This window comes from Bos grunniens, chromosome 18 (genome assembly GCF_055505025.1).
Source record: "Bos grunniens cultivar Pamir isolate PY7600 chromosome 18, Bosgru_T2T1.0, whole genome shotgun sequence".
Classification (NCBI taxonomy): Eukaryota; Metazoa; Chordata; class Mammalia; order Artiodactyla; family Bovidae; genus Bos; species Bos grunniens.
In genome coordinates this window covers 16135957-16162414 of record NC_141182.1, presented here as the reverse complement: position 1 = coordinate 16162414, position 26458 = coordinate 16135957, and the positions used below count along the sequence as shown (strand labels likewise).

The 26458-nt window shown below is 38.5% G+C and overlaps 1 protein-coding gene across 10 annotated transcripts in view; it reads right to left on the bottom strand.

Moving 5' to 3' along the window:
• PHKB (phosphorylase kinase regulatory subunit beta) overlaps positions 1 to 26458 on the bottom strand; it is a 227997-nt gene that overhangs the window by 73531 nt on the left and 128008 nt on the right. For all 10 annotated transcript variants that reach the window (XR_015145436.1, XR_015145437.1, XR_015145433.1 and 7 more), the window contains one exon: positions 13367 to 13461. Coding sequence is in view for 5 of the 10 variants with exons in the window: in XM_086350564.1 (XP_086206690.1) it covers positions 13367 to 13461 (95 nt within the window). In the remaining 5 variants the exon portion in view is untranslated. The remainder of the gene's footprint in view (positions 1 to 13366; positions 13462 to 26458) is intronic.

Here is a 26458-nt window from a genome sequence, read left to right as displayed (position 1 = left end):
TGGAAAAATCACCAAACCTTTCTGAGACTTACACTATCAATCTATAAAACAAGTATAATAATATTTATTTCAGAAAAGCATTAAGTTCTGACATAATACATATAAAACAGTTTGTACAATGCCTGTAATCATTAGATGGCAAAAATCAATAGTGGTTTTCTATTTCTCTCATTTCCTTTCTCTGCTGCTGCTGCTAAGTCGCTTCAGTCGTGTCCAACTCTGTGCGACCCCATAGACGGCAGCCCACCAGGCTCCCCCATCCCTGGGATTCTCCAGGCGAGAACACTGGAGTGGGTTGCCATTTCCTTCTCCAGTGCATGAAAGGGAAAAGTCAAAGTGAAGTTGCTCAGTTGTGTCCGACTCTTCACGACCCCATGGACTGCAGCCCACCAGGCTCTGCCATCCATGGGATTTTCCAGGCAAGAGTACTGGAGTGGGGTGCCATTGCCTTCTCCGTTCCTTTTTCTAGCCCTGTAAAATACCAAACTAGTCTAATAGAAGACAAAGAAGAATAAGACACATGCCCTACTCTGAGGACCCCTGCCAGAGAGTCAGGCGTGTAAACCAACTACAATGACATGACACATGTTAAAACATGGAGAAAGAAATGGCAACCCACTCCAGTATTCTTGCCTGGGAAATCTCATGGGCAGAGGAGACTGGCAGTCCATACGGTCACAAAAGAGTCAAATTATTTTCAGGGAGTAATTTACAGTATGATTAGATAATATGATCTTTTGCATAATTTATCTTTTCCAAATCAAACATGACATAGGAAAGTAGGGGTAAGTAGAGCAGGCACTGTTACTCTATCTACAAAAAAAAAAGAACAGATTAACAGTTTGGTGTAAATTATCTCTTTCACACGTTTCTTTACCAAGTTGGAAAATTTGGTATTTAATTTACTTGGTTTCTATCTACTTGATTTGCATCTACTTGGGGCTATCACAACTGTTCAGTGAACATCTACTCTGCTCAAATCCCAGTGTTAGGTTCATCAGCCAAGATCTGAAGAAGCACAAAGTGTGGCTGGAGAAAAAGATACTTAAGAGAAACAATGAGAAACTAGCATGGGAAGTGAGGCTTCTAGTTCTAGACAGTGGTGTGAGCACTTACACTGAATTCTTATTCTTCTGCAGACCCCACAGAAATGACCATATAGATGCTAAAAATAAACAAAAAAGACTAAAGCCATAGCAATAAAGAGAAAAGGGGGCAAAAAATAGGACATTTCAGCACATTTCTAGTGTAAAAGATGGCAAATAGAAGTGCATTAATGAAGAAAGCAGAGCAGAAGAAGCCTATATCGCCAAACTATACCACTCAGAGCATCACCATAATGCTGCCAGAGGTATGGGAGCTGATCCACCAAAAACAGGGGTTCCGGAGCAGCACCTGGTTTGCAGATATAATGGAGGGCTGATGGGAGAAGTGGGGCATGACAGAGAACTGATTAAAGGCCACAGTGGCTAGCCTGAGGCCCCACACAAGAACCACCATCAGCAATAAAACGAAGTTCTTCTCTCTCTTTTTAAATATTTTACATTATCTTTTATTTATTTATTTTTGGCTGCATTGGATCTTCGTGGCTGCACACGGGCTTTCTCTAGTTGTGGTGAGCAGAGGCTACTCTTTATTGTAATGTGAAGGTTTCTCATTGCAGTGGGCCTCCCTTGTTGGGAAGCATGGGCTCTAGACACGTGGGCTTTAGTAGTTGAGGCATGGCAGGCTCAGCAGTTGCAATGCACAGGCTTAGCTGCTCTGCAGCATGTGGGATCTTCCTGGACCAGGGATCAAACCTGTGTCCCCTGCATTGGCAGTGGACTCTCAAATACTTGTTCTTTTCCTATACTAAACAAACTGGCTGGGGTGAGTTAATGCTTCCAGTCTTGGCCTCATTTGGCAAGGGTGAGGAGGGGCATGTTTGTTCCCCACCAAGATCTCCAAGAGACAAACTCTTTCTTACCTCCTGTTGGGACTGGGGGATGGGGGGTACCACTTAATACACGGAGAATAATTAGGCCATCTATTACCTAATATATCACTGAACAAAGGAGGATCACCAGGTATGTGAAAAATAGCCAACAGGAAGAAAGCAAAACACTACATCAATAAAACAAAAAATTACCTTGGGTATTATGTCTACAAATTCGCTAGACACAGAAAGACAAATATTGCATGGTTCTACTTATATGAGGTATTGAACAGACAGATTCATAAAGACAGAAAGTAGAATAGAGGTTACCAGGAGCTGGAGGGAGGGGAGTAGAGAGAGTCATTGTTTAAAGGGTACAGAGTTTTTGTTGGAGATGATGAAAAAGTTTTGGGTATAGATAGCAGTGATGGTTATACAACATTGCAAATTTAATGCCACTGAATTGTACACTTATGAATGGTTAAATTGGTAAATACCATGCAATGCATATTTTACCACAATAATAACAAAGATAAGGATCAGTCAGGAAATTCAACAAATGGTGCTCTAACAACTGGATATCCGCATACAAAGAATGGAGTTGAATGCCTACCATTAACTCAAAATGAATCGGAGGTGTAAATATAAAAGCTAAACCTATAGAATTCTTGGAAGAAAACACAGGCATAAGTCTTTGTGACCCTGGATTAGACAATGGTTTCTTAGATACGACACCAAAAGCATAGCAACCAAAAAAGAAAAAACGGATAAATCAGACTATCAAAGTGGAAATTGTCTGTGCTTCAAATGACACCATCAAGAAACTGGAATAGTAGTTCACCAAATGGGAGGGAATATTTTCAAATAATAGAAGGAACTCATATGTAGAACACATAAAGAAAAATTACAAAACAATAATAAAAATACAAAGAACCCAATTTTAACATGACCACAATATCTTGAGATACTTGCCCAAACAGATACATATACATATTCCTCCCAAAACACACAAAAAGATGCTCAATGGCTTTAGTAACTAGAGTAACTAGGGAAATGCAAATCAAAACCACATTTTACACACTAGAAGACTATAATCAAAAAGATAACAATAAGTAGTGACAAGAATGTAGAGAAATTGGAGCCCTCATACACTGCCAGTAGAAGGTCAAAATGGTGCAATCACTTTGAAAAACAGCCTGCCGTTCTCAAAATGTTAAGCATAAAATTATCAAATAACTCAGCAATTCCATTATAACCAAGAAAAATGAAAACAAGTCACACACAACTTTGTGTACCAAATTTCATGGCAGCATTAGTTACAGTAGTCAGAAAGTGGGAAAAACCCAAATGTCCATCACCAGATGAATGGATAAATAAAGGGTAGTAAATACACACAATGAAATGTTATTTGGCCACAGAAAGGACTGAAATACAGATGTACGCTCTAACAATGTTTTCTATGAACTTAGAAAACATTGTGTGGAGTGAAAAAAGCCAGTCACAAAATACCACACATTATATGAAATCATTTATATGATATACCCAGAATAGAAAAATCCATATAGACAAAAAGTAGATTTGCAGTTGCCTAGGGTTGGGATAGGGAGAGACAGGAAGGTTGAAGAAAGTAGAGAGTGACTGTGGAGAGTGACTGGGTCATGAAAATATTCTAAAATTTATTGTGATGAATATACTAAAATCCATTGATTTGTACACTTTAAATTAGTGAACTACATAGAATGTAAATTTTATCTCAATAAAGCTTCTACTAAAAATAAATGTACAGGACATCCCTGGTGGTTCAGTGGTAACGAATCAGCCTGCCAATGGAAGGGACATTGCCAATGCAAGGGACATGTGCTCGATCCCTGATTCTGGAAGATCCCACACACTGTGGAGGAATTAAGCCCGTGTGTCACAGCTACTGAGCCTGTGCTCTAGGTCCTGCAATTCACAAACACTGAGCCCTCGCGCCCTAGAACCTGTGCTCAACAACACAAGCCTCTGCAATGAGAGGCCAGTGAACTGCAATGAAGAGTAGTGCCAACTGGCTGCAATGAGAGAAAGCCTGTGCGTAGCAACAAAGACTCAGTGCAGCCAAAAATAAAAATAAATAAATAAAATAATTAAAAAATAAATGTTTAATTGTTGTTCAATAAATGATAGCAAATATTTTTAAAAAATTATTCTACAGAAAAAGACTAAGGAACAGAACAAATCTTAACTCTAATTTTTATTCACAGAAAGACTTATGAAGATTAATTATCCATGAAAAAGGGGGCAAGAAGGAACAAGACTCATATAACTTTTAATTATTTACCCTGAACATAATCCAATGGATAATGAGTCAAGAACTGTGAGGGCTAAAAAGGCAGTGGACTTGGCTGGCTAACCCAACCTCAGGACCTGAAGGATGGCAATGTGGTGAGATTTCTAAGATCCAATACATACTGGGCTGAGCACTGGACAGGCCTGCAGCCTGAAATAACCAACAAGCATAGACCCAAAACATAAACACAAAAGTCTCTTCTCCCTGTCTAAAGGACTGGGAAACAAGAACCATAACAGTGACCAAGTGGAAAGATCCAACTCTGGCTCCTCTACTTGAGGGTTATCAGTTGGCCATTCTGCCTTCACCAGTAGCATCAAAGCCCTGGTGGGCCCACCTAACCTCTGCTTTACAACCAGTGCACTTGATGGGTCAGTACAACTGCAGCATCAGCAAAGAAGCCCCAGTGAATTGTCATGACCCCTACTCCACAAATCAGGTTTTAGTGGGCAGACCAATTCATCCATGATAGCAGCGGTAAAGCTCCAAGGACCACCCCAACCCTCACTCCACAACCAGTACACCAGCATGGAGTTTTGCAGCCTATAGAAGCAGCTTCACAGCAATGACAAGACTACCCAACCCCTGATCCACACCTAGAAACCAGCAAGTGAGCTGATACATCTGAGCTGATGATAACTGCATCAGCTGAGTTAGTTATCTCCTGGTCTTCCACCCAGGGGCATAAGTAGACTTAGTCCAAGAGAAATGGAATATTATATGTAGAAGAACACAAAATTGAATTGGCAAGGGATTTCTCAACAGCTTCCCTTGTGGCTCAGCTGGTAAAGAATTCACCTGCAATGCAGAAGACCTGAGTTCGATCCCTGGGTTGGGAAGATTCCCTGGAGAAGGGAAAGGCTACCCACTCCAGTATTCTGGCCTGGAGAATTTCATGGACTAGTCCAGGAGGTCGCAAAGAGTCAGACATGACTGAGCAACTTTAACTTCACTTCACTTCTCAACTGAAACTATGGAGGCCAGAGGAAGTACACAATAATTCTTACTGAATTAAAGAAAACAACCGTCAATCAGGAATCCTGCATATAATGAAATTATCCTTCAGAAATGAAAGGGAAATAGACATTATCAGACAAAGGAAAACTAAGGAATTTGCTAAAATACCTACTCATAAATAATGTCTATAGAAAGCTGTGCAAACAGAAAGAGGATTACAGAAGAGGGCAGGGACATTCAGAAAGGAAAGAACAATGAAACAGTAGAAGTTGAGATAAGCACATGACTTTCTCTAAGGGTTACATTTACATTATTCAGATATTTAGAGTCAGAGGTGAAAATCGATCTGGTTTTGTTTTAAAAAAAGACTTTTCTGGAAATGGGGAAACTGCGAACTGGTTAATACTCCCAAACGTAACACAACTGCATTGGGATATCTTCTGTATTATTTCACTTTTTACACAATGCATCTATGTAACTTTCACATGTGGGCAAAGGAAGAGACTGTATTGGGCTTGGATTTTAAAGGACTCTGTGTGAGAGGCCAGGGTTTCAGGATGAAGGTTGTACTACGAATGGAGGCCTGGGAGTGAGTGAATAGTAGATCAGCAAGTCAGCTGAGACTGTAGTACAGGAATGGTTGGGAGACATTTGCAGAAATTGCAAGATGTAAGTGAAAAACAAGGAGATGAAGTGACTATGTGAGGATATGGAATTTAGACTCTACCCTGTAGGCAACAGTGTGTCATGGAGGGTTTTCAGGAAATGAGATAAATGAACTCATACTTTATAAGATCCTGTGTTCTCAAGCACAGAGAATAAACAGGAGGAGTGATTAAAGACAGAGATTATTAAAACCATGCCATTGAGTAGTAATGAAGCCTGAGTGATATGTGGCAGTGGGAATAATTATGAAGAAACAAATGGAGATGCTTCTGTGAAGGCAAAGCCAATGTGATAACCACCTGAAAATAGAGCTACCGGTACAAGAAGACAGTCCTTATCCAAGACAGGGGCTATGAATACAAAGAAGATAAATTTGGCATCAAAAATGTTGGGTTTCTTTTTTTTTTTAAACTACTTTACTGAGATATAATATATAACTCAATGAGTCGGACTTAAGCATACACCCAGAAACGCTGAGTTTTGCTACTAGATCTGTGGAGTACGATCACCAGGTAGGTAAAACTTAAAGTTTAGACAGCAGGAAAGATGTCACGATTAAAGAAATAGATTTAGATATTTGCATAAGTCCACTACTTCCCATGACATACCTTCCTCCCACATACACCTTTAAGCACACACAAACACTGAAGTTCAACATTGAGAACCTCCTATATAACAGGTGTTAGGGTACTATGACAGATCCTGAAGCTACAAAAATGAATAAAACATGGTCTCTGATCTCTAGGAACTTATATTGTAAGTCTGCAAAGGTTTTCTTGTTTTGTTTTCTTTTGGTCAAAATCTCACAATACTATTAAGTATATCTGCTACTGCTCACAATGCTTTTCTTTCTGTTCCTCTAAACCAGCGTTTCTTTCTACTTTTCTTTCTACTCCTCTAAAGCTGGAATTAAGATTGCTGGAAGAAATATCAACAATCTCAGGTATGCTGATGATACCACTTTGATGGCAGAAAACGAAGAGTAACTAAAGAGCCTCTTGGTGAGGGTAAAAGAGGAGAGTGAAAAAGCCGGCTTAAAACTCAAAGAAAAACTAAGATCATTGCACCCAGACCCATTACTTCATGGCAAACAGAAGAGAAAAAGGTGGAAGCAGTGACAGAATTCCTCTTCTTGGGTTCTAAAATCACTGCAAATGGTGACTGAAGCCATGAAATTAAAAGGTGGTTGCTTCTTGGCAGAAAAGATATGACAAACCTAGACAGCATATTAAAAAGCAAAGACACCACTTTGCTGATAAAGGTCCATATAGTCAAGGCTATGGTCTTTCCAATAGTCATGTACAGATGTGAGAGCTGGACCATAAAGGAAGTAGAGCACTGAAGAATTGATGCATTCGAACTGTGGTGCTGGAGAAGACTCTTGAGAGTCCCTTGGACAGCAAGAAGATGAAACCAATCAATCCTAAGGAAATCAATCCTGAAGATTCATTGGAAGGACTGATACTGAAGCTCCAATACTTTGGCCACCAGATGTGAAGAGCCAACTCACTGAAAAGATGCTGATGCTGGGAAAGATTGAAAGCAGGAGGAGAAGAGGGCAATGGAGGATAAGATGGTTGGATGGCATCACTGATTGAATGGACATGAATTTGAACAAATTCCAGGAGATGGTGAGGGACAGGAAAGCCTGACAGGCTGCATTCCATGGGGTCGCAAAGAGTCGGACATGACTTGACAGTTGAACAACAAAAAAACCCCTTATTTATATAATGGTATTTTATTCTTCAAGTAACATCAAGAGAAAACAGTGATTTCTGACTAGTGGGAGAGCAGTGAGGAGGTTCATCCCAAATGATACCACAGTTTCCCAACCTTGATTTTAATCCCAGCTACAAAAGCAATCCCCTTTTCCTAAAATTAATTTGCTAAGAGTAATGTTAATACAATCAACAGCTCTCAATTCAGTCCTCAATGTTTTGGATTTATAATGTGCCAATAGCCCCATGCATACTTGAAGGAGGGACCTTTCTAAAGTTCTAACACACTCCCTGCTCTCTGGATTCTGGAAAATTTCCTTCTGCCATAACCTGCTGTGAAGGAATAAGCTGGTCCAGAAGGCCTGGGTTGTCTAAATCCTGAAAATTCCCAAGAAAGGCATGCTTTCAGGATGAGTATTCTGGCTTCCTGTAAGGTTCTGTCAGATAAGAGTGTTTCCGCATGCCAAAGGCCTTGGGTCATACTGTACCAGTGTATCTAGATAGTTTATGTCAATAATGTGATTTACAGAGAACATCTGCTGCTTCTCTGAGGGGTAACGAGAGCTTAAATAACTGAGGGCAATCATACAGGTGCTACACGTTTATATGACTGACCCCTAAAATAAAAACCCTGGACACTCAAGTCTCAGCAAGATTTCCTCAGCAAGATTTCCTGGTTTGCAATACTTTGCATATGTTGTCACACATCCTTCCTGGGTAATTATGTCTCACATGATTCCACTGGGAGAGACCATTTGGAAGCCTGTGCCTGGTTTTCTCAGATTTGATTTGTGTGTCTTCACTAATTTTGTCCATTCGATCCTTTTTTTGGATTAGGTTGGTGCAAAAGTAATGGAAGAGTTAATTCTCAGGGAGGCTGAAGAGGAGTCCGGGGTCCCCAAGGAAGAGGAGGGGCGGGTACCGAGCCCTCTAGGAGGAGAAAAGGACAACTTCTTGTTTTCTACGTTCCTTGTCACACATTTCCTACATTCTTAGTCACATAAAACATTTTGTTCTTTAAGCCCAGAGTTAATGATTACACAACAAAACAACTCATCTTGCTCAAAGGTATGTTTTTCCTTAAATTCTGTACCAATGATTGATTATAGAACAACAATGTATCCTGCTTAAGGACATGTTTCTCCCTCTTAAGAACCTTCTGACCAATCCTGTTATCTTAAAATCTTTATTGTGGGAGTGGGTATGGTAAGACCTTTACAACCTTGAGACATTCTTTTGATTTATTCTTAATAACCAATTGAAAAAGTATATAGTTCCCTTGCTAAGACTAGTGAGGGGCACTCTCTCTCCCCCTTCTGATGTCTATGTCAGACCTGAAGCTAAATCCTCTTCTTTGGAGATCAAGAATCCAACATCAACATCGTTCACAGTAAGCTATCAGTAATTGTGGTTTTTCATTGTTGAAATTTGCCATTTGATATTGGAATACATTGTAAAATAAATGTGGTTATGTTATACATCATTTTAATATGCATTTCTTGCTTTTTTTTGTTTATGACATTACTTTCAGCTTATTTTATATTTATTTTAGACTAGGGAAATAATGTTAGACAAAAAGCAAACTCAAGTGATTTTCTCATTCAAGTTCAAAAGGGGTTGTAAACCAGTGGACACAACTCACAGCAACTGCTATGTACAGCACAGTGGACGTTCAAGAAGTTTTGCAAAGGTGATGAGAGCCTTGAAGATGAGGAACACAGTGGCCAGCCATCAGAAGTTCACAATGACAGATTCAGAGGATCATGGAAGCTGATCCTCTTATAACTACAGAAGAAGTTGACCAGCATTGGCCATTCTACAGTCATTTGGCATTTGAAGCAAACTGGAAAGGTAAAAAGCTCAATAAGTGGGGGTGCCTCGTGACCTGACATCAAATCAAAAAAATTGTTGAAGTGTGGCCCTCTCTTATTCTGTGCAACAATAATGAACCATTTTTCGATCAGTTTGTGATGTGCAATGAAAAGCGGATTTTATATGACAACCGACAAAAACCAGCTCAATGACTGCTGCTGCTGCTAAGTTGCTTCAGTCATGTCCAACTCTATGTGACCCCATAGACGGCAGCCCGCCAGGCTCCCCCGTCCCTCAGATTCTCCAGGCAAGAAAACTGGAGTGGGTTGCCATTTCCTTCTCCTATGCATGAAAGTGAAACGTGAAAGGGAAGTCACTCAGTCATCTCTGACTCTTTGCGACCCCATAGACTGCAGCCTACCAGGCTCCTCTGTCCATGGGATTTTCCAGGCAAGAGCACTGGAGTGGGGTGCCATTGCCTTCTCCAAGCTCAATGACTGGACTGAGACAAAGCTCCAAAGCACTTCCCAAAGCCAAACTTGCACCCAAAGAAGGTCATGGTCACTGTCTGGTGGTCTGCTGCCCATTTGATCCACTATAGCTTTCTGAATCCCAGTGAAACCATTACATCTGAGAAGTATGCTCAGCAAATTGATGAGATGCACAAAAACTGCAAAGCCTGCAGCCAGTATTGGTGAACAGAAGGGGCCCAATTCTTCTCCACTACAATGCCTGACCACATATTGCACAACCAATGCTGCAAAACTTGAATGAATTCGGCTAAGAAGTTTTGTCGTATCCACCACATTCACCTGACCTTTCATCAACTGACGACCACTTCTTTAAGCATCTCAACAACATTTTGCAAGTAGAACTCTTGGAGTTTGTTGAATCCTAAAGCACAGATTTTTATGCTACAAGAATAAACAAACTATCTCTCATTGGCAACAATGTGTTGATTATAATGGTTCCTATTTTGATTAATAAAGATGTGTTTGAGCCCAGGTGTAATGATTTAAAATTCACAGTCCAAAACTGCAATTACTTTTTCACCAACCTAATAATAAAACTGTAAGTGTAACAGCTTCTGAGTCCTGACAGTCCTTCCAGTGAATCACTGGGGCAAAGAGTGGTCATGAGGACCCCTAACACAGCTTCCTTTGAAGTCCGAGCTGTCTCTCTCTCTTTTTTTAATAAGACTTCCCAAGATTTAATTTTTTAAACCAAAAAATGGAGAATGATCTCTTGGTGGCTCTTTAAGGGAAATTTAACTACATAAGATTTAATCATTTAAAATGGAATCAAAACACTGGCTTCAAAGCTGTACAGGAGAAACTCTAGCTTTTTTTATATCTCTGCTTCTCATGAGGTGGAATACTTCTTGGACACTCTGGAGAAGAGGCATTTTAAGCCCTTGCAATACTTCTATTTTATTAACAGATATTTAATATAAAGAATTAAGCAGACTTTTTATTGATATATAATTTACATATAGTAAAGGCATAAATGTTAAGTGTATTATTGGGTAAGTTTTGACAAATATATATACCTCTATAACCACCACCCAGAGATCAATGGTTAGAGTATTTCCACCACCCTAGAAAGGTTCGTTATACTCCTTTTCAGTCAGCCACTCCCCTGCCCCACTGCAAGATAACCGCTGTTCTGACTTTTAATATCTAAGTGTAGTGTTGCTTGTTCTAGTACTTCCCATAAACGTAATCATGCAGTAGGTACTCTTGTGTCTAGGAGATGATTTAACCATATTACTTAAATCAACAGTTTACAATTTTTGTTTCTGATTAGTATTTTGTTGTATGGATATACAATATTTCTTAACCATTCACCTGTTGTTTAACCATTTGGATTGTCAGTTGCTAAGTCATGTCTGACTCTGACTCTTTTGTGATCCCATGGACTGTAGCCCACCAGACTCCTCTGTCCATGGGATTTCCTAGGCAAGAATACTGGAGTGGGTTGCCAGGAGATGTCTCTTATTTCTGAGAAATGTCTGAACTTTACTACTCTACATATTTTTCTGACATTTGGCAGGATCAATTCCCAAAGATCAGTTAATTCCAGGATCTGACTTAGTTAATCATGATTGAAAGGCCACTGACACCAGCATTTCAAGTAGAGAGCCATGTCTGACTTCATATTTCACCAAGCCAAGTCAGCTAGTCCCAACAATGTCTATGAGCATGCTATGTCTTGGCTACTGCTTACACAGCTGAGAAAGTGGCAAAGGCACCTCACTATTTTATATACTACCACAACCAAGCTCCCAGTAGGGTAGAGCAATGACACCTCCCACCAATTTTCTGCTGCCAGCCCTTCCTATGATCTCCCTGTCAGAAACATACAACCCTGCACAGATGTAATAATCCCCACTCGGCTGCAAGAGAGAAGCCTCTGTCCTGGCCCTAGAAAAAGGCTCTTAGATAGGATGTAGCTCCACATGGGAGGCATAAATGATTTCCATATAATAAGTACACTTAGAATAAATGCTCTATAAAATTCACTCTCACTCACATGTACCCTGATTTTTTGAGTGGGCAAGAGCATTGCAAGTATATTGTATGTAAAAAATTATACATAACCCGCGGCCCTCATCATATGTGGCAAGCATGAAGTAAATGTTTTAACTATTCATTATGTTAGCTGTGTGCTTTGATGTAATCTGGTTCCTGCCCCTATACCTCAAATCTGTGACCAACAGGTCACTTTATATTCTAAAAAAGGCCTTGAGATTTCATCACCCTAGAAGTGGGTCACACATGCTATGTAAATGAAACATACCAGTCTTAAAATGGCTCAGAGTCACAGCACTAGGCAATATGAAGTAAAATACATTTCCACTTTCCCATTTCTTCAGGTAAAATTGCATGTCTCAAATACATCCAGAATGTACACTTGTACTGCAGTGAGACAAGTGTTAAATAAGGACAAAGGCCAAATCTCTTCCTTATATGGGAACTAATAGATCAGCATAAAATCTCTACCACATATTAACACAGGCATTTTTATGTTCCTGAGAAAATCTTAACATTTACTTAAAAGTCTCCCCCAAAGTTTTTCATCTATAAACCACTCATAGTAACTAGATGTTTTGTTGAGGACCAGCAAAAGCAGCAGAGAAATAGTGTGAAAGAACCTACTAATGAGGCTAGGTGGCTTTCCCTTTCTCTCATTAAAAGAAGTATTTATGTGTGTGTGTTTGTGTATTATGCATATATTTAAAGTAAAAGGAGCATTTTATAATGCTAATTTGTAAGCATATTTTCTGTTACCGATGATGCTATTCTTATTAAATACATTTTAACTGCTTGGAATCCCAGGCACATACTCAGGTTCATTCCCTCTCTCCTCAGGCAGTTTCAACAATCCACACAACATTTTCATTTTAACAGTCGTCATTACTGGTATCATTTAATACTTGAGGGTATGCTCAAGTCAACATCAATCTTGCTGATCCTGCAAACACTTATTTTGTTGACACAACACAGTCTGAATCTATAGCTCCTAAATGTAAAAAAAATTTTAACTATTCCTTTCCCTGACATGTCACCAAGTACTAAGATCAGCTCTGTCCATCACTTAGGCCTATCACAGAGACACATCACTAGATAGACATCAAGCATGGGGTGGGGGGCGGGCGTTCATGTAACGGTGCCATCTCATCTGTCCCAGTGCTACCCACACATAAATCTTCTCAAAGACATTTGCTACTGTCAAGTCAACCACTGTGAAGGTGAAAATGTTTACCTGTGAGACATCTTGTTGGAAACATCCGACTCATACCTTCTCATTAACAAATAACCTTTACCACAAGTAAATCTTAACTAACCAGAACAGAGAAATGCCTTGCTCTCACAAGGAACAATAAAAACCCATTTAGAATAAAATTTATGCTTTAATTAAGCTTTAACTGTCTGGATGACTCTAAATCATAAAATAAAATCTCTTTACCTGATTGGAAAACCTCATGCTCACATTTCGTTGATTCTGTAGAGGGACAAAACGCTGAACAGGATCAATGTCTTTAGGACTAATTAATTCATCAGCTGAAAAAAAAGAAGGGAAATTACTAGATCAACAATGTATCTATACAACACTATAAACCAACTAGACCTAACAGGTGTTTATAGAACACTCCATTAAACAAGAGCAGAATATATGTCCTTCTCAATATGCAAGCAACATCTTTCACATACCAGACCATAAAATAAGCTTCAGTAAATATACAGGATTTAAATCATACAAAGTATATACTTCAACCACAATAGAATGAAATTAGAAATCAATACCAGAAAGAAGTCTGAGAAGTTCACAAACTAAAATTAAATAATACATTCCTAAATAACCAATGGGTTGGAAAAGAGAAAGTAGGAAATACTTTCTAATATACTTTCTGATGATGATTGAAAAAGAAGACACAACATACCAAACTGTAGGGGATTTAGGTAAAGCAATGCTCAAAGGGGAATTCATAGCTGTAAATGTATATATTAAAACAGAAGACTCTCAAATCAATGTTATATTTCACATTAAGACAACAGATGAAAAAGAGCCAAGTAATCAAAAGCATGCAAGAGGAGTATAGTATCAGATCAGATCAGATCAGTCGCTCAGTCATGTCTGACTTTTTGTGACCCCATGAATCGCAGCACGCCAGGCCTCCCTGTCCATCACCAACTCCCGGAAAACAGAAGACTCTCAAATCAATGTTATATTTCACATTAAGACAAAAGATGAAAAAGAGCTAATTAATCAAAAGCATGCAAGAGGAGTACAGTATAAATGAAACCAAATAGATTCTTGAAAAACTCAAAAGTTGACAAACCTTTAGATAGACTAACCAAGGGAAAAAAAAAAGAAGAAGACTTAAATTACTTACTCAGGAGTGAAACTAGGAACATTACTACTGATTTTAAGAATTCCAAGAGAATATTCTCAAAAAATGTATGCCAACAATTTAGATAACCAAGATAACATGAGCAAATTCCTAGAAATACATACACTACAAAAAATGATTCAAGGAGGAAAAGAAAACATGAACAGATGTTTAACAACTAGTGACTGAAACTTTTCACACAAAAAATGTCCAGGATCATGTGGCTTCACTGATGAATTCTATTAAACAGCTAAAGAAGAATTAAAGCCAATCTCCCACAAAATTTTACAAAAACGAGTAGAGGGATACTTTCCAACTCATTCTAAGAGGCCATTATTACCCTAAAACAGAAATCAAAGACACCACAAGGAAAGACAATCACAAATCAAAATCTCTTCTGAATATAGACACAAAACTACTCTATAAAAACACTAGCAAACATACAAAAATTACTACATACCATGACCAAATGGGACTTATCCTATAAATGCAAGAATGGCTTAACATCCCTAAATCAGTTATTGCAACTCCCCATATCAACTGAAAAAAGGATAAAAAACTACATGACAATCTCAGCAGACACAGAAAACATTTGACAAAATTCAACATCCTTTCATTATGGGTAAAAAGCTTTCAGCAAACTAGGGATAGACAGGAACTTCCTCAATCTGATAAAAAGGCATCTATGAAAAATCCAATCACTAATGTCATCAGTTCAGTTCAGTGCAGTCGCTCAGTCATGTCCGACTCTTTGCGACCCCATGAACCACAGCACGCCAGGCCTCCCTGTCCATCACCAATTCCCGGAGTTCACTCAGACTCACGTCCATCGAGTCAGTGATGCCATCCAGCCATCTCATCCTCTGTCGTCCCCTTCTCCTTCTGCCCCCAATCCCTCCCAACATCAGTCTTTTCCAATGAGTCAACTCTTTGCATGAGGTGGCCAAAGTACTGGAGTTTCAGCTTTAGCATCATTCCTTCCAAAGAAATCCCAGGGCTGATCTCCTTCAGAATGGACTGGTTCGATCTCCTTGCAGTCCAAGGGACTCTCAAGAGTCTTCTCCAACACCACAGTTCAAAAGCATCAATTCTTCAGTGCTCAGTTTTCTTCACAGTCCAACTCTCACATCCATACATGACCACAGGAAAAACCATAGCCTTGACTAGACGGACCTTTGTCGGCAAAGTAACGTCTCTGCTTTTGAATATGCTATCTAGGTTGGTCATAACTTTCCTTCCAAGGAGTAAGCATCTTTTAATTTCATGGCTGCAGTCACCATCTGCAGTGATTCTGGAGCCCCAAAAAATAAAGTCTGACACTGTTTCCACTGTTTCCCCATCTATTTCCCATGAAGTGATGGGACCAGATGCCATGATCTTCATTTTCTGAATGTTGAGTTTTAAGCCAACTTTTTCACTCTCCTCTTTCACCTTCATCAAGAGGCTTTTTAGTTCCTCTTCACTTTCTGCCATAAGGGTGGTGTCATCTGCATATCTGATGTTACTGATATTTCTCCCGGCAATCTTGATTCCAGCTTGTGCTTCTTCCAGCCCAACATTTCTCATGATGTACTCTGCATATAAGTTAAATAAGCAGGGTGACAATATACAGCCTTGACGTACTCCTTTTCCTATTTGGAACCAGTCTGTTGTTCCATGTCCAGTTCTAACTGTTACTCAATGGTAAAAGAATGCTTTGCCCCAAAGATCAGGAATCAAGACAATAATGTCTGCACTTGCCACTTCCATTCAACTTTATACTGGAAGTTCTAGTCACAGAAATAAGGCAAGAAAAAGTAATAAAAGGCATCCAGAATGAAAGGTAGAAGCTACAGTAATTAAAACAATGTGGTACTGCCATAAAGATAAGAGATCAGTGGAACAGACGAGTCCAGAAATAAACCCTTCCATTACAGTCAACCGATTTTTGACAAGGGAGCCAAAATAATTCAGTAGGGAAAGAATAGTTTTCTCACCCACACAAAGTACTAGGAAAGGGAATATACAAAAGCAAAAGAATGAAACTGGATCTCTTTACACAAACTACAAAAATAAAGGCAAATTAGATTAAAAAGTTAAAAGTAAGAGCTAAAAGTATAAAACTGTTAGAAGAAAATATGAGTAAATCTTTGTAACTTTGTATTAGATAAAATTACATCAAAACATATGTAACAAAGAAAAAATGAGATAAACTGGATTTTGTCAAAATTGTAAGCTTTTGTGTCTCAAAGAATACCATCAAGAAAGTAAAACAACAGCCCAAAGAATAGGAGAAAATATCTGAAAACCACATAATTTGTAAGTGACCTGTATCTTGAACATACAAAGAACTCTTACAACTTAACAATAAAAAGACAAATAACCTAATTTAAAAATGGCTACAGTATCTGAATAGACATTTCTCCAAAGAAGATTTACTGTAAACATATGAAAAGATGCTCTGACAGTATCAGTCATTTGGGAAATGCTTATCAACACCACAATGAGATAGATAAAACCTCATATCCATTAGGACAACACCAAAAAAAAAACAAGAATAAGGGTTGGGGAGGACACAGAGAAATTAGAACCCTTATACACTGCTGGTTGGAAGCCAAATTGGTATACCTACTTTGCAAAATAGTTTAGAAGTGCTCCAAATATTAAACATAGAGTTACTATAAGACTCAGTAATTCTACCCCTAGGAATCAGGGTAGGAAATGAAGGGAAATAAAAACATATGTCAAACAATAACTTGTTCATGAAAGTTTATAGCAGCATTATCATATAGTCCATAGGGTCACAAAGAGATGGACATGACTGACTGAATCTCACTTCACTTCACGTGGCATCAGACTTTACTTTCACAACCAGACACATCCACAACTGTGCGCTGTTTCCACTTTGGCTCAGCCTCTTCATTCCTTCTGGAGTCATTTCTTCACTCTTCTCCAGTAGCATATTGGCCACCTACTGACCTGGGGAGTTCATCTTTCAGTGTCATATCTTTTAGCCTTTTCATACTGTTCATTGGGTTCTCAAGGTAAGAATGCTGAAGTGGTCTGCCATTCCCTTCTCCCCTGGATCACGTTTTGTTAGAACTCTTCACCATGACTTGTCCAACTTGGGTGGCCCACCACTGCATGGCTCATAGTTCAATCAGTTAGACAAGGCTGTGATCCATGTGATCAGTTTGGTTATTTATTACATGATTTGAGGTATATATAAAATGTCCAGAATAGGCAAATCTATAAAGTAGACTAATGACTGTCTAATGCTGGTGGAAGGATGAAGTGATTAAAGGTAATGTGGGGAATGACTGATAAAGGGTATAGGTTTTTTTGTAAGGGGTGATGAAAATATTCTAAAATTGATTGTGGTTATGGTTGCACCCCTTCTCCTGCCCCAGCTAGCTCTAATGGTAAAGAACCTGCCTGCCAGTGCAGGAGACATAAGAGACTTGGGTTCGATCTCTGGGTTGGGAAGATCCCTTGGAGGAGGAAATGGCAACCCACTCCAGTATTTTTGCCTGGGGAATCCCAGGAACAGAGGAGTTTGAAAGTGAAAGTCGTTTAGTCATGTCCAGCTTTTTTCGACCACATGGACTATACAGTCCATGGAATTCTCCAGGCCAGAATACTGGAGTGGGTAGCCTTTCCCTTCTCCAGGGGATCTTCCGAACCCCGGGATAGAATCCAGGTCTCCCACATTGCAGGTAGATTCTTTACCAGCTGAGCCACAAGAGAAGCCCCAAAATACTGGAGTGGGTAGCCCTTCCCTTCTCCAGCAGATAGCGGGCTACAGTCCATGGGGTCTCAAAGAATCGAACGTGACTGAAGCGACTTAGCACGCATGGTTGCACAAGCCTGTGGATATGCTAAACACAACTGAAAGGTAAACTTTAAATAGGCGAAATGTTTGTAATTTTAAGTCAGCAAAGTTGTTCTAAAATCATGAGTTTGCAGTCTCAGGAAGAAAACTAGATCCTTGAGGGAAGACAGTGTTTCCTAACACTAAATTCTGAAAGATGTTTCTAAGATGGAGCATTTTTTAGGGGGCACTGACCAGCATAAGGGCAATGTCTTTGACTGCTGTTATAGTATAATATGGAAGCTCTTTTCATGTTTTAGTTCCTTATGGTAACTGTGGATAAAATACAAAGATACATGGAAGACAATTTAGTGTGTTTGGGAGGGGTGGGTGAGAAGAAGGTACTAAGTCAATGTTCTCTGCTGTTTTCCGCTCTAATGTACCTCAGAGAGACCCAGTGACACCTGGGGCTCTCTGTAGCATGGATTCTCTGAGGGCCTGGAGGTGACTATGCTGGGAAGGAGCAGTGTGGGGGGGAGGATCCTCAAATTTAATTCTGAATAACCTCTTTGGTGTGCAAGTTGGCAGTATGTATGCAAATTTAAAGCAAGCATACTCTCTGACCCAGCAATTAGCATATCTTAAAGTTTCTGTTATGCTCAGACATGTGAAAGTTAACTGAATAATAAATCAAAAAAAAAGAATCCAACTTCTCCTAAAATGAGTCAGTAGGTGTTTATTTTTACTGCAATTAAACTATGAAAATGCTCATTTCATTTTGATCTTCAGTTCTATGCTGATTATATAAAACAGGTTGTTATGTGGTAGCCTGGATGGCAGGGGGGTTTGGGGGAGAATGGATACATGTCTATGTACGGCTGAGTCCCTTTGCTGTTCACCTGAAACTATCACAACATTGTTAATCAGCTATACCCCAATAAAAAGTAAAAACATAAAATAAAAACAAGCTGAGTTTTATACATATTTATCCAAGCATAATATTAAAAAAAATTACAGCCCATCTACCATAGCTTTTTAGGTACTGTTTTTAGGCAGTGAATAATTCTGAAAAACAAAGGAGGGAGTCAACCACAAAAATGATAGTAAATTCTTTACAGCTTTGGGACTGTTTCCCACTGTATTTCTATCCTGGGGCAATTTCAGGGCACACGTACAATGTTATCTAGTAGACAAAAAACAAAGGTGTCCTTAGAAACTCTTGGAAGATATTTTTCATAGTGATAAAAACGAAAATAATAGAATAGTAAGAAAACGGAGGAGAAACAGCAGCAGAACAGCCACAGAAGCCACCACAGCCACTGCTGCCTCTGCAGCAGCAGCCACAGCATCATTTTGCACTTACTCCATTCTTGGCATTGTTTAAGCATTTCACATACATTAATCCTCAATACGCCCTTATCTTACAGATGGCAAAACACAGGCATTGGGTGGTTAAGCAACTGGCACATGGCTAGAAAATGACAGAATTTCGATTCAAACATAATAGTCTCTTCAGAGTCTCCTGACCACATATTAATCTTACCCTTTAAGAACAATGATATTCTATACGATGGAAAAGATAACCAAGAGGTGGAAACAGTAAACAATTTAGGCCTTGATATGTCATCCTTTTCCTACCCCAATCAGGGAGTGTATTATAGGATATTCTCTCTCTCTGAAAAAAATATACTTTTGCAATTTAAACCAAGTTAACATGGGCTTGATTATGCCAAATATTGGCATGTGATTTCAATTTATTAATATTAGTTTAGTTTATGCTGCAGGGTTGATTAATACAGTGATATTCTAAATAGTAGCATATTATTTCCCCTTCTTATTTGTCTGATCACTGAGATGTGAAAAAATTTTCATTACCAACAAGCATTTTACATAATTAATGTTTCACTGTCATTCTATAGAAATGAATTGTATCTTTATTGTTATTTATAAATGATGACAGATAAATTAAGAAATCTTAAATCCTTGGAAAGCATAAGTGCTAATTTATTAACAGTGATATGAATCAAACAGACAACCAAATCTTGAAAAAGCTTATTTCTTTGCATTTCCTTCTCATTTCTCTTTTTGTACTATACCTGTATATCTAGCTTCATGTACCAATTTATACCACCTGTTCATCTATAACCCACAGGCTGTATGATTCTTATTCATGTCTATACCACACTACCTAGCATAGCACTGGCATCTGGTAGGCGCTCAAGAGACTTATTAAACAAAATAATAAATTGGTGGGTTAACAAATCTGGATACATTAATTGCCACAATCACTAATTTCCATATGGTAAAAGTGATAAATACCTTAAAAGATCAAGTTAAAAGACATTCCTCCCCACCCTGTTAGGGGAAGCACGCTGACTGAAACCGCCCACCCTGGCCAGGCCCTTTAGTAACCATTCGCATGGGTTGTTTCATGACAGCAGAGCCTGGTAAGGCATACGGAACTAATAAGCCACCACCAACCGGAAGAGTTCTGGAAAGGTCAAAAGGAGATACCGCGTGTCTGTCCACTTTCCAGAATCCCTCTCGCTAGCATCCATCTTGGCTGAACGATGCGTGCACCACCAGGAAAGACTCTGAATTAGAATGATTGGCCAAAGACCACGCGGAAACTAATCCCATCACCATAAAACCCGAGACTGTGAGCCATGCTGCAGAGCAGTTCTCCTGCGTTCCCTTACTCTACTGCTCTCCGCCTGGGTGCCCTTTCCCAATAAAATCTCTGGCTTTGTCAGCACATGTGTCTCCTCGGACAATTCATTTCCGAGTGTTAGACAAGAGTTCAGTTTCCGGCTCTGGAAGGGGTCCCCCTTCCTGCAACAACCCTACTGCATTGATTTTTTATCATTCAGGAGGCAAAAACAGAGCTCCTCATTGCTCCAACTATGGCACTGGTTTTCTGGTAAGATCCCTGAAAGAACTCACACCTGCCCAACTACAGAACATTTTAAAAAAAGAAACAAGGATAAAAGAGCAATGCCTTTTACATTTGACAATACAGTACCAAATCTCACAGAATCAAGTATTTCTATTAATATAAATAGGGACAGCTGTTTTTAAACCTTTAGAAGACAGATTAGGTTCATTAATATCTACATTTTTATACACAGAAAAGGTTTATGAAATATAACCTTGGTTTATCTCAAACAATAATTGTTGAGGGTAAAAACAAAAAATCCTTAGCTACAGTGATACATATTAGCAATTCATATATTAAGAAATGAGCTATGAAAAAAAAAAGAAAATGTAGATCCTCAATCTTATACATTATACCAAAAAAATCCCAAATTTATATAATGTTCTTAACTCAATTAACAGGGATCTAATACATAAAGATTTTAAATTTACTTCATCAAAAAACAGCACAAGTTGGGGACTTCCCTGGTGGTCCAGTGACTAAGACTCCAAGCTTCCAATGCAGGGGGTTGGATTTGATCTCTGGCCATGGACAGAGGAGCCTGGCGGGCTACAGTCCATGGGGTTGCAGAGAGTCAGACACGACTGAGAGACTAAGCACAGCACAGGGAACTAGATCTCAAATGCTGCAACTAGGACCCAGGGCAGCCAGATAAATAAATAAGTATTTATTAAAACCACAACAACAGCAGCACAAGCAAAGTTTAAGGGCAAACTAGGAAAATACTGAGAGGTTAAGTATACCTAATATATAAAATATTCACACAGACTGATGATAAAAACTATAAAACCAAGGTTAAGTGAGCAAAGTAAATAGGTAACTCAGAGGACACAGAAATGACTGAGAAATATGTTTTTAACCATCAGCATGCAAATAAAAATAGGATACAAATCAGTATCTTAATATGCTAGTAAAATTTTTGCTTTTAATGAGCACACTTAATGCCACAAAGGTTATATGTGACACACTGCCGTGGAGACTTCTGCATAAATCAACAGTTTATCAGTCATGGGCTGCATAACCTTGGGTGAGTTGCTAAATTCTTCTGAGCTTCAGTTACAGCATATTATACCCATCTCATAGAGAAGACAGGAGGATTTCTTAGGATAATATTTGTAAAAGGAAGAGCACAGACTATGACAGATTTTAAGGCAGTATTATCTCAGGGCAACAGTCTGACAATATATACATAGAGTCTTCTCAGGCTTGAGGCATCACTGGCTTCATGTTCAATTTTACTAATACATTCAAGGGTAGGATCAAAAACTTATATACAATTTTTCTAGCTCTACTAGCAATTCAAGTAAAAATTTTAGTTTTAAGAAAGTCATGGAAGAAAAATCTTTCAAGGTGCAACTTTTAAAGCAAAACTCTATTACATGTACTTTCAAGATGTTAGTGATGCCTACTGCACAGAAATCCTACTTTAGGTCACTGGCAATCTCATGGATACAATGAAAAAGATAAAAAAAGTGCTAAGAAATTGATGTCTTTCTGCTTGAAGTTTCCTGGAGGGTGATAGCTGGGAAAGCTCTTAGCAACCACAATGTAGAAATAAACCTGTATATTTTTATCTCTTTATCATTAACAAAACTGTGGGTTACACTGAGCAAGGTGTCAACTGTATTTGAATTTCAACAGACCAATGAAAATCCAAGACCTCAGTTTCTTATGTCCACATGCACACTAGGGGGCACTTGATCACTAACTTGAAACAGATTTCCAGGCTCAATCAGTGGTTTTTATATTTGAGGTCACTTGGTCAAGAAATATCATGAATAAAATCAAATACAAATGGACTTGTCTTAGTTACAGACATTGGGATTAGAATAAGCAGCGTATCAGAATAACTAACCTGCCCTCAGAAAGAAAGAAATATTTCCTAGGTTGTCACATTTGATTCTTATTGTAAAGCTACTGTGTATCAATCACAATGACTAGCAGGGAGAAGGCCTCTATAAATATCAGCTGGTTCACTGAGTAGATGAATGGTTAAGAAGCATCTAGGGATGCATTTTCTCCTTGTGATGTTCTGTGACTATCAGAGTACCTATAAAGAGAGCCCATATGCATCCTTAGTTGCCTGTTTAACAAGAACTATGAAACATGTTTTCACAAGTACTATTTTCCAAATGGTGGCTGAAAGGAGGAAGGAGGGTAGAAAGAAGGGCATGAAGTAGAAGAATCATTTAAGTATGTATTTGTCCCACAGTAAATGCTTCAGTATATTTTCTCGTCAATCCTTAAACTGATGATCAAGAAGATAAGAAAATTCAAGACACTTAAGCAGTAAGTGGTAGAACTTCTTTCCAAATCATAAACTGTCTAGTTCCTAAGTTCATGGCCCCCAAACTCTTGATATTTCCACTACAGTCCAAGATAAACATAAAGAAAAGGAAAGAAGGAAGTGAAACTAGAGGGAGGAAGAAGTGGATGAAAAACAAAGTAATGTCAGAGAAATAATCAGTATCACACGTTTAAAAGTTTGGTGGGTGTTACAAATCATTTAAAGTATAGTTTCTACTGAAAAATGAATTGAGTTTCAAAAAATGACTTACTAAACAACTTTAGGAACCCAAGAATTAAAGTTTGGGAACTGCATATGCATATAATATTTTAGATATTTTAAAATACTGCTTTGTCTATATCATCATTTTAAAAGTCTCTTGTTGACACTTACAGGAAATTAACACCCATCCTCAAAAGAAAAGAATCCTTTGTGAAAATTCAAAAAAAAATTTTACTCAACTGAACATTTTAGGACTTTGCATGCATTGCAATGGGAAATAGATGGGGAAACAGTGGAAACAGTGTCAGACTTTATTTTTCTGGGCTCCAAAATCACTACAGATGGTGACTGCAGCCATGAAATTAAAAGACGCTTACTCCTTGGAAGGAAAGTTATGACCAACCTAGATAGCATATTCAAAAGCAGAGACATTACTTTGCCAACAAAGGTTTGTCTAGTCAAGGCTATGGTTTTTCCTGTGGTCATGTATGGATGTGAGAGTTGGACTGTGAAGAAGGCTGAGCGCCGAAGAATTGATGCTTTTGAACTGTGGTGTTGGAGAAGACTCTTGAGAGTCCCTTGGACTGCAAGGAGATCCAACCAGTCCATTCTGAAGGAGATCAGCCCTGGGATTTCTTTGGAAGGAATGATGCTAAAGCTGAAACTCCAGTACTTTGGCCACCTCATGCGAAGAGTTGATTCATTGGAAAAGACCCTGATGCTGGGAGGGATTGCGGGCAGGAGGAGAAGGGGATGACAGAGGATGAGATGGCTGGATGGCATCACTGACTCGATGGACGTGGGTCTCAGTGAACTCCAGGAGTTGGTGATGGACAGGGAGGCCTGGCGTGCTGCGATTCATGGGGTTGCAAAGAGTCGGACACGACTGAGCGACTGATCTGATCTGATTATAAATTATAAAATTATTCTTTTTTTATCATTAGCTATTGTTGCTAACCTCTTACTATGCTTAATTTATACATTAGACTTTATCATAGCTATGTATAGAGAAAAACATAGTACATAGAGCATTTGGTACTACCCATGGTTTCAGGTATCCACAGGGGAGTGGGTCATAGAATGCATACTCATGGATAAGGGGAGGGGGGCTATTATTTATTAAAAACACAAGCTCAAGTCTGGAGGTCAGGCTTTCTTTTCAAGGCTAAACAACTGATATGTTAGTTTCTCTTTAAAAAATATTGAGTAAGAAAATATATTAGAGTTAAATAATGGTTTTGGGGAAGTTTTAAAGTTATCATTAACTGTATGTTATCTTACATTATTCTAGTTTAACCTCAAAAAATTTTCAATCTAAAGATCATGATTTTCAAATGACTCTTATGTGATAAATATTCTTAAGGTTATTTATGCAAAAAAACTCAAAAAAGTACATGGCTTTCTACAGACTCATAGGAACATTTTCTAAACTTTCAAATGTAAACAAAAATTAAAGGTATAACTAATGATTATTTTATTCTAAGACAAGTCAAATGTTATATCTGAAATAACATTTTATTTGGTTTAAAACAACATGTTTGTGGTTCATTTACCTATTTCATGGCAAACATTGATTTTCTAAAAGTCTAAAAATAAAAAAATTACTGTAATAATTAACTGTTTTCTAAGAACACAGTGGGTAGTTCAGGTCTTGGGCCAGGAAATAGCATAATGAGTCTTTCTGCTCTAACAGTGAAATAAAAGTCACGTAGCTTTGTTGTATATTATTCATTAAGGTATGTGTGTGTTAGTTGCTTAGTCGTGTCCAACTCTCTGCAACCCCATGGACTGTAGCCCACCAGGCCCCTCCATCCATGGGATTCTCCAAGCAAGAACACTGGAGTGGGTTGCCATTTCCCTCTCCAAAAGGAACTAAAGAAAGAAAGAAAGTGAAGTCACTCAGTCGTGTCTGACTCTTTGCGAACACATGGACTGTAGCCTACCAGACTCCTCCATTCATGGAATTTTCCAGGCAAGAGTACTAGAGTGCGTTGCCATTTCCTTCTCCATCATTAAGGTATACATAGAGCAAAATATTAAATTTCACCTGAATTAGTGAAGGCCATATATTATAGAATATTTTTAAAGGTTTTAAAGGTTTATGTTCTATTATTTCCATAATTCCAATTAATTGCCCACAAAATATTGTTAAGCAGATATCCAACTGAGGGTCCTTTAATGAATAAATAAGACTTTGTTCGAATATGTGGTGGCTGGGATCTTAACATCCATAGAAACTGGATGGTTCTTAGCGAGGGCACAGGGAGGGGCAAGAATACAACAGTCAAGAGCAACTAAATGATTCAATCTTCCGAGATCTTATTCATTTTAACCACTGAGTTGTTAACCAGATGACACAGAGCTAGGTCAGAGTGCTAATTAATATGCAGCATCTCTTTTTTTTTAGCAGGAAATAAGAATGTGGTTTCGTAGTTTGCAACACCACTTTTGCAGGTTCTCTACTGCCTTTTTAGAAGTACAGCAGGAAAAAGAGAAATTGACTATTTCTTTAAAGATTTTCTTTTTCAAAATGGTCATGAAACAGAGATAAAGGCATGACCTGGACTATTTCTGTTCACTCTGATCTTAACAGAAGAAAATGCTATCTCCATTCAAAACCTGTCTACATTTAATACATTTATTTTGGAATAACGAAAGTCCAATTTTTTTTACTGATTGATATTTTCAATCCTCTTTATTTTTAAAGCTCAATCTGCTTATGTAGAGTATGGTCAATTCTATATTCCCAATTAATTAGCCTTCTTACTTTTATCCTGAGACTCTGCTCAAACAGCAATCTTTCTAGCTGTATCCATCCCAGGCTGGATATATAGCAAAAAGCAGGATGAAGGCAGTGTAGATCTCAAATTATAGCCAGGTACCAGTTTTCAGTCTTATATTCACAGGAAAATTTCATCATGCTCACATGTAAT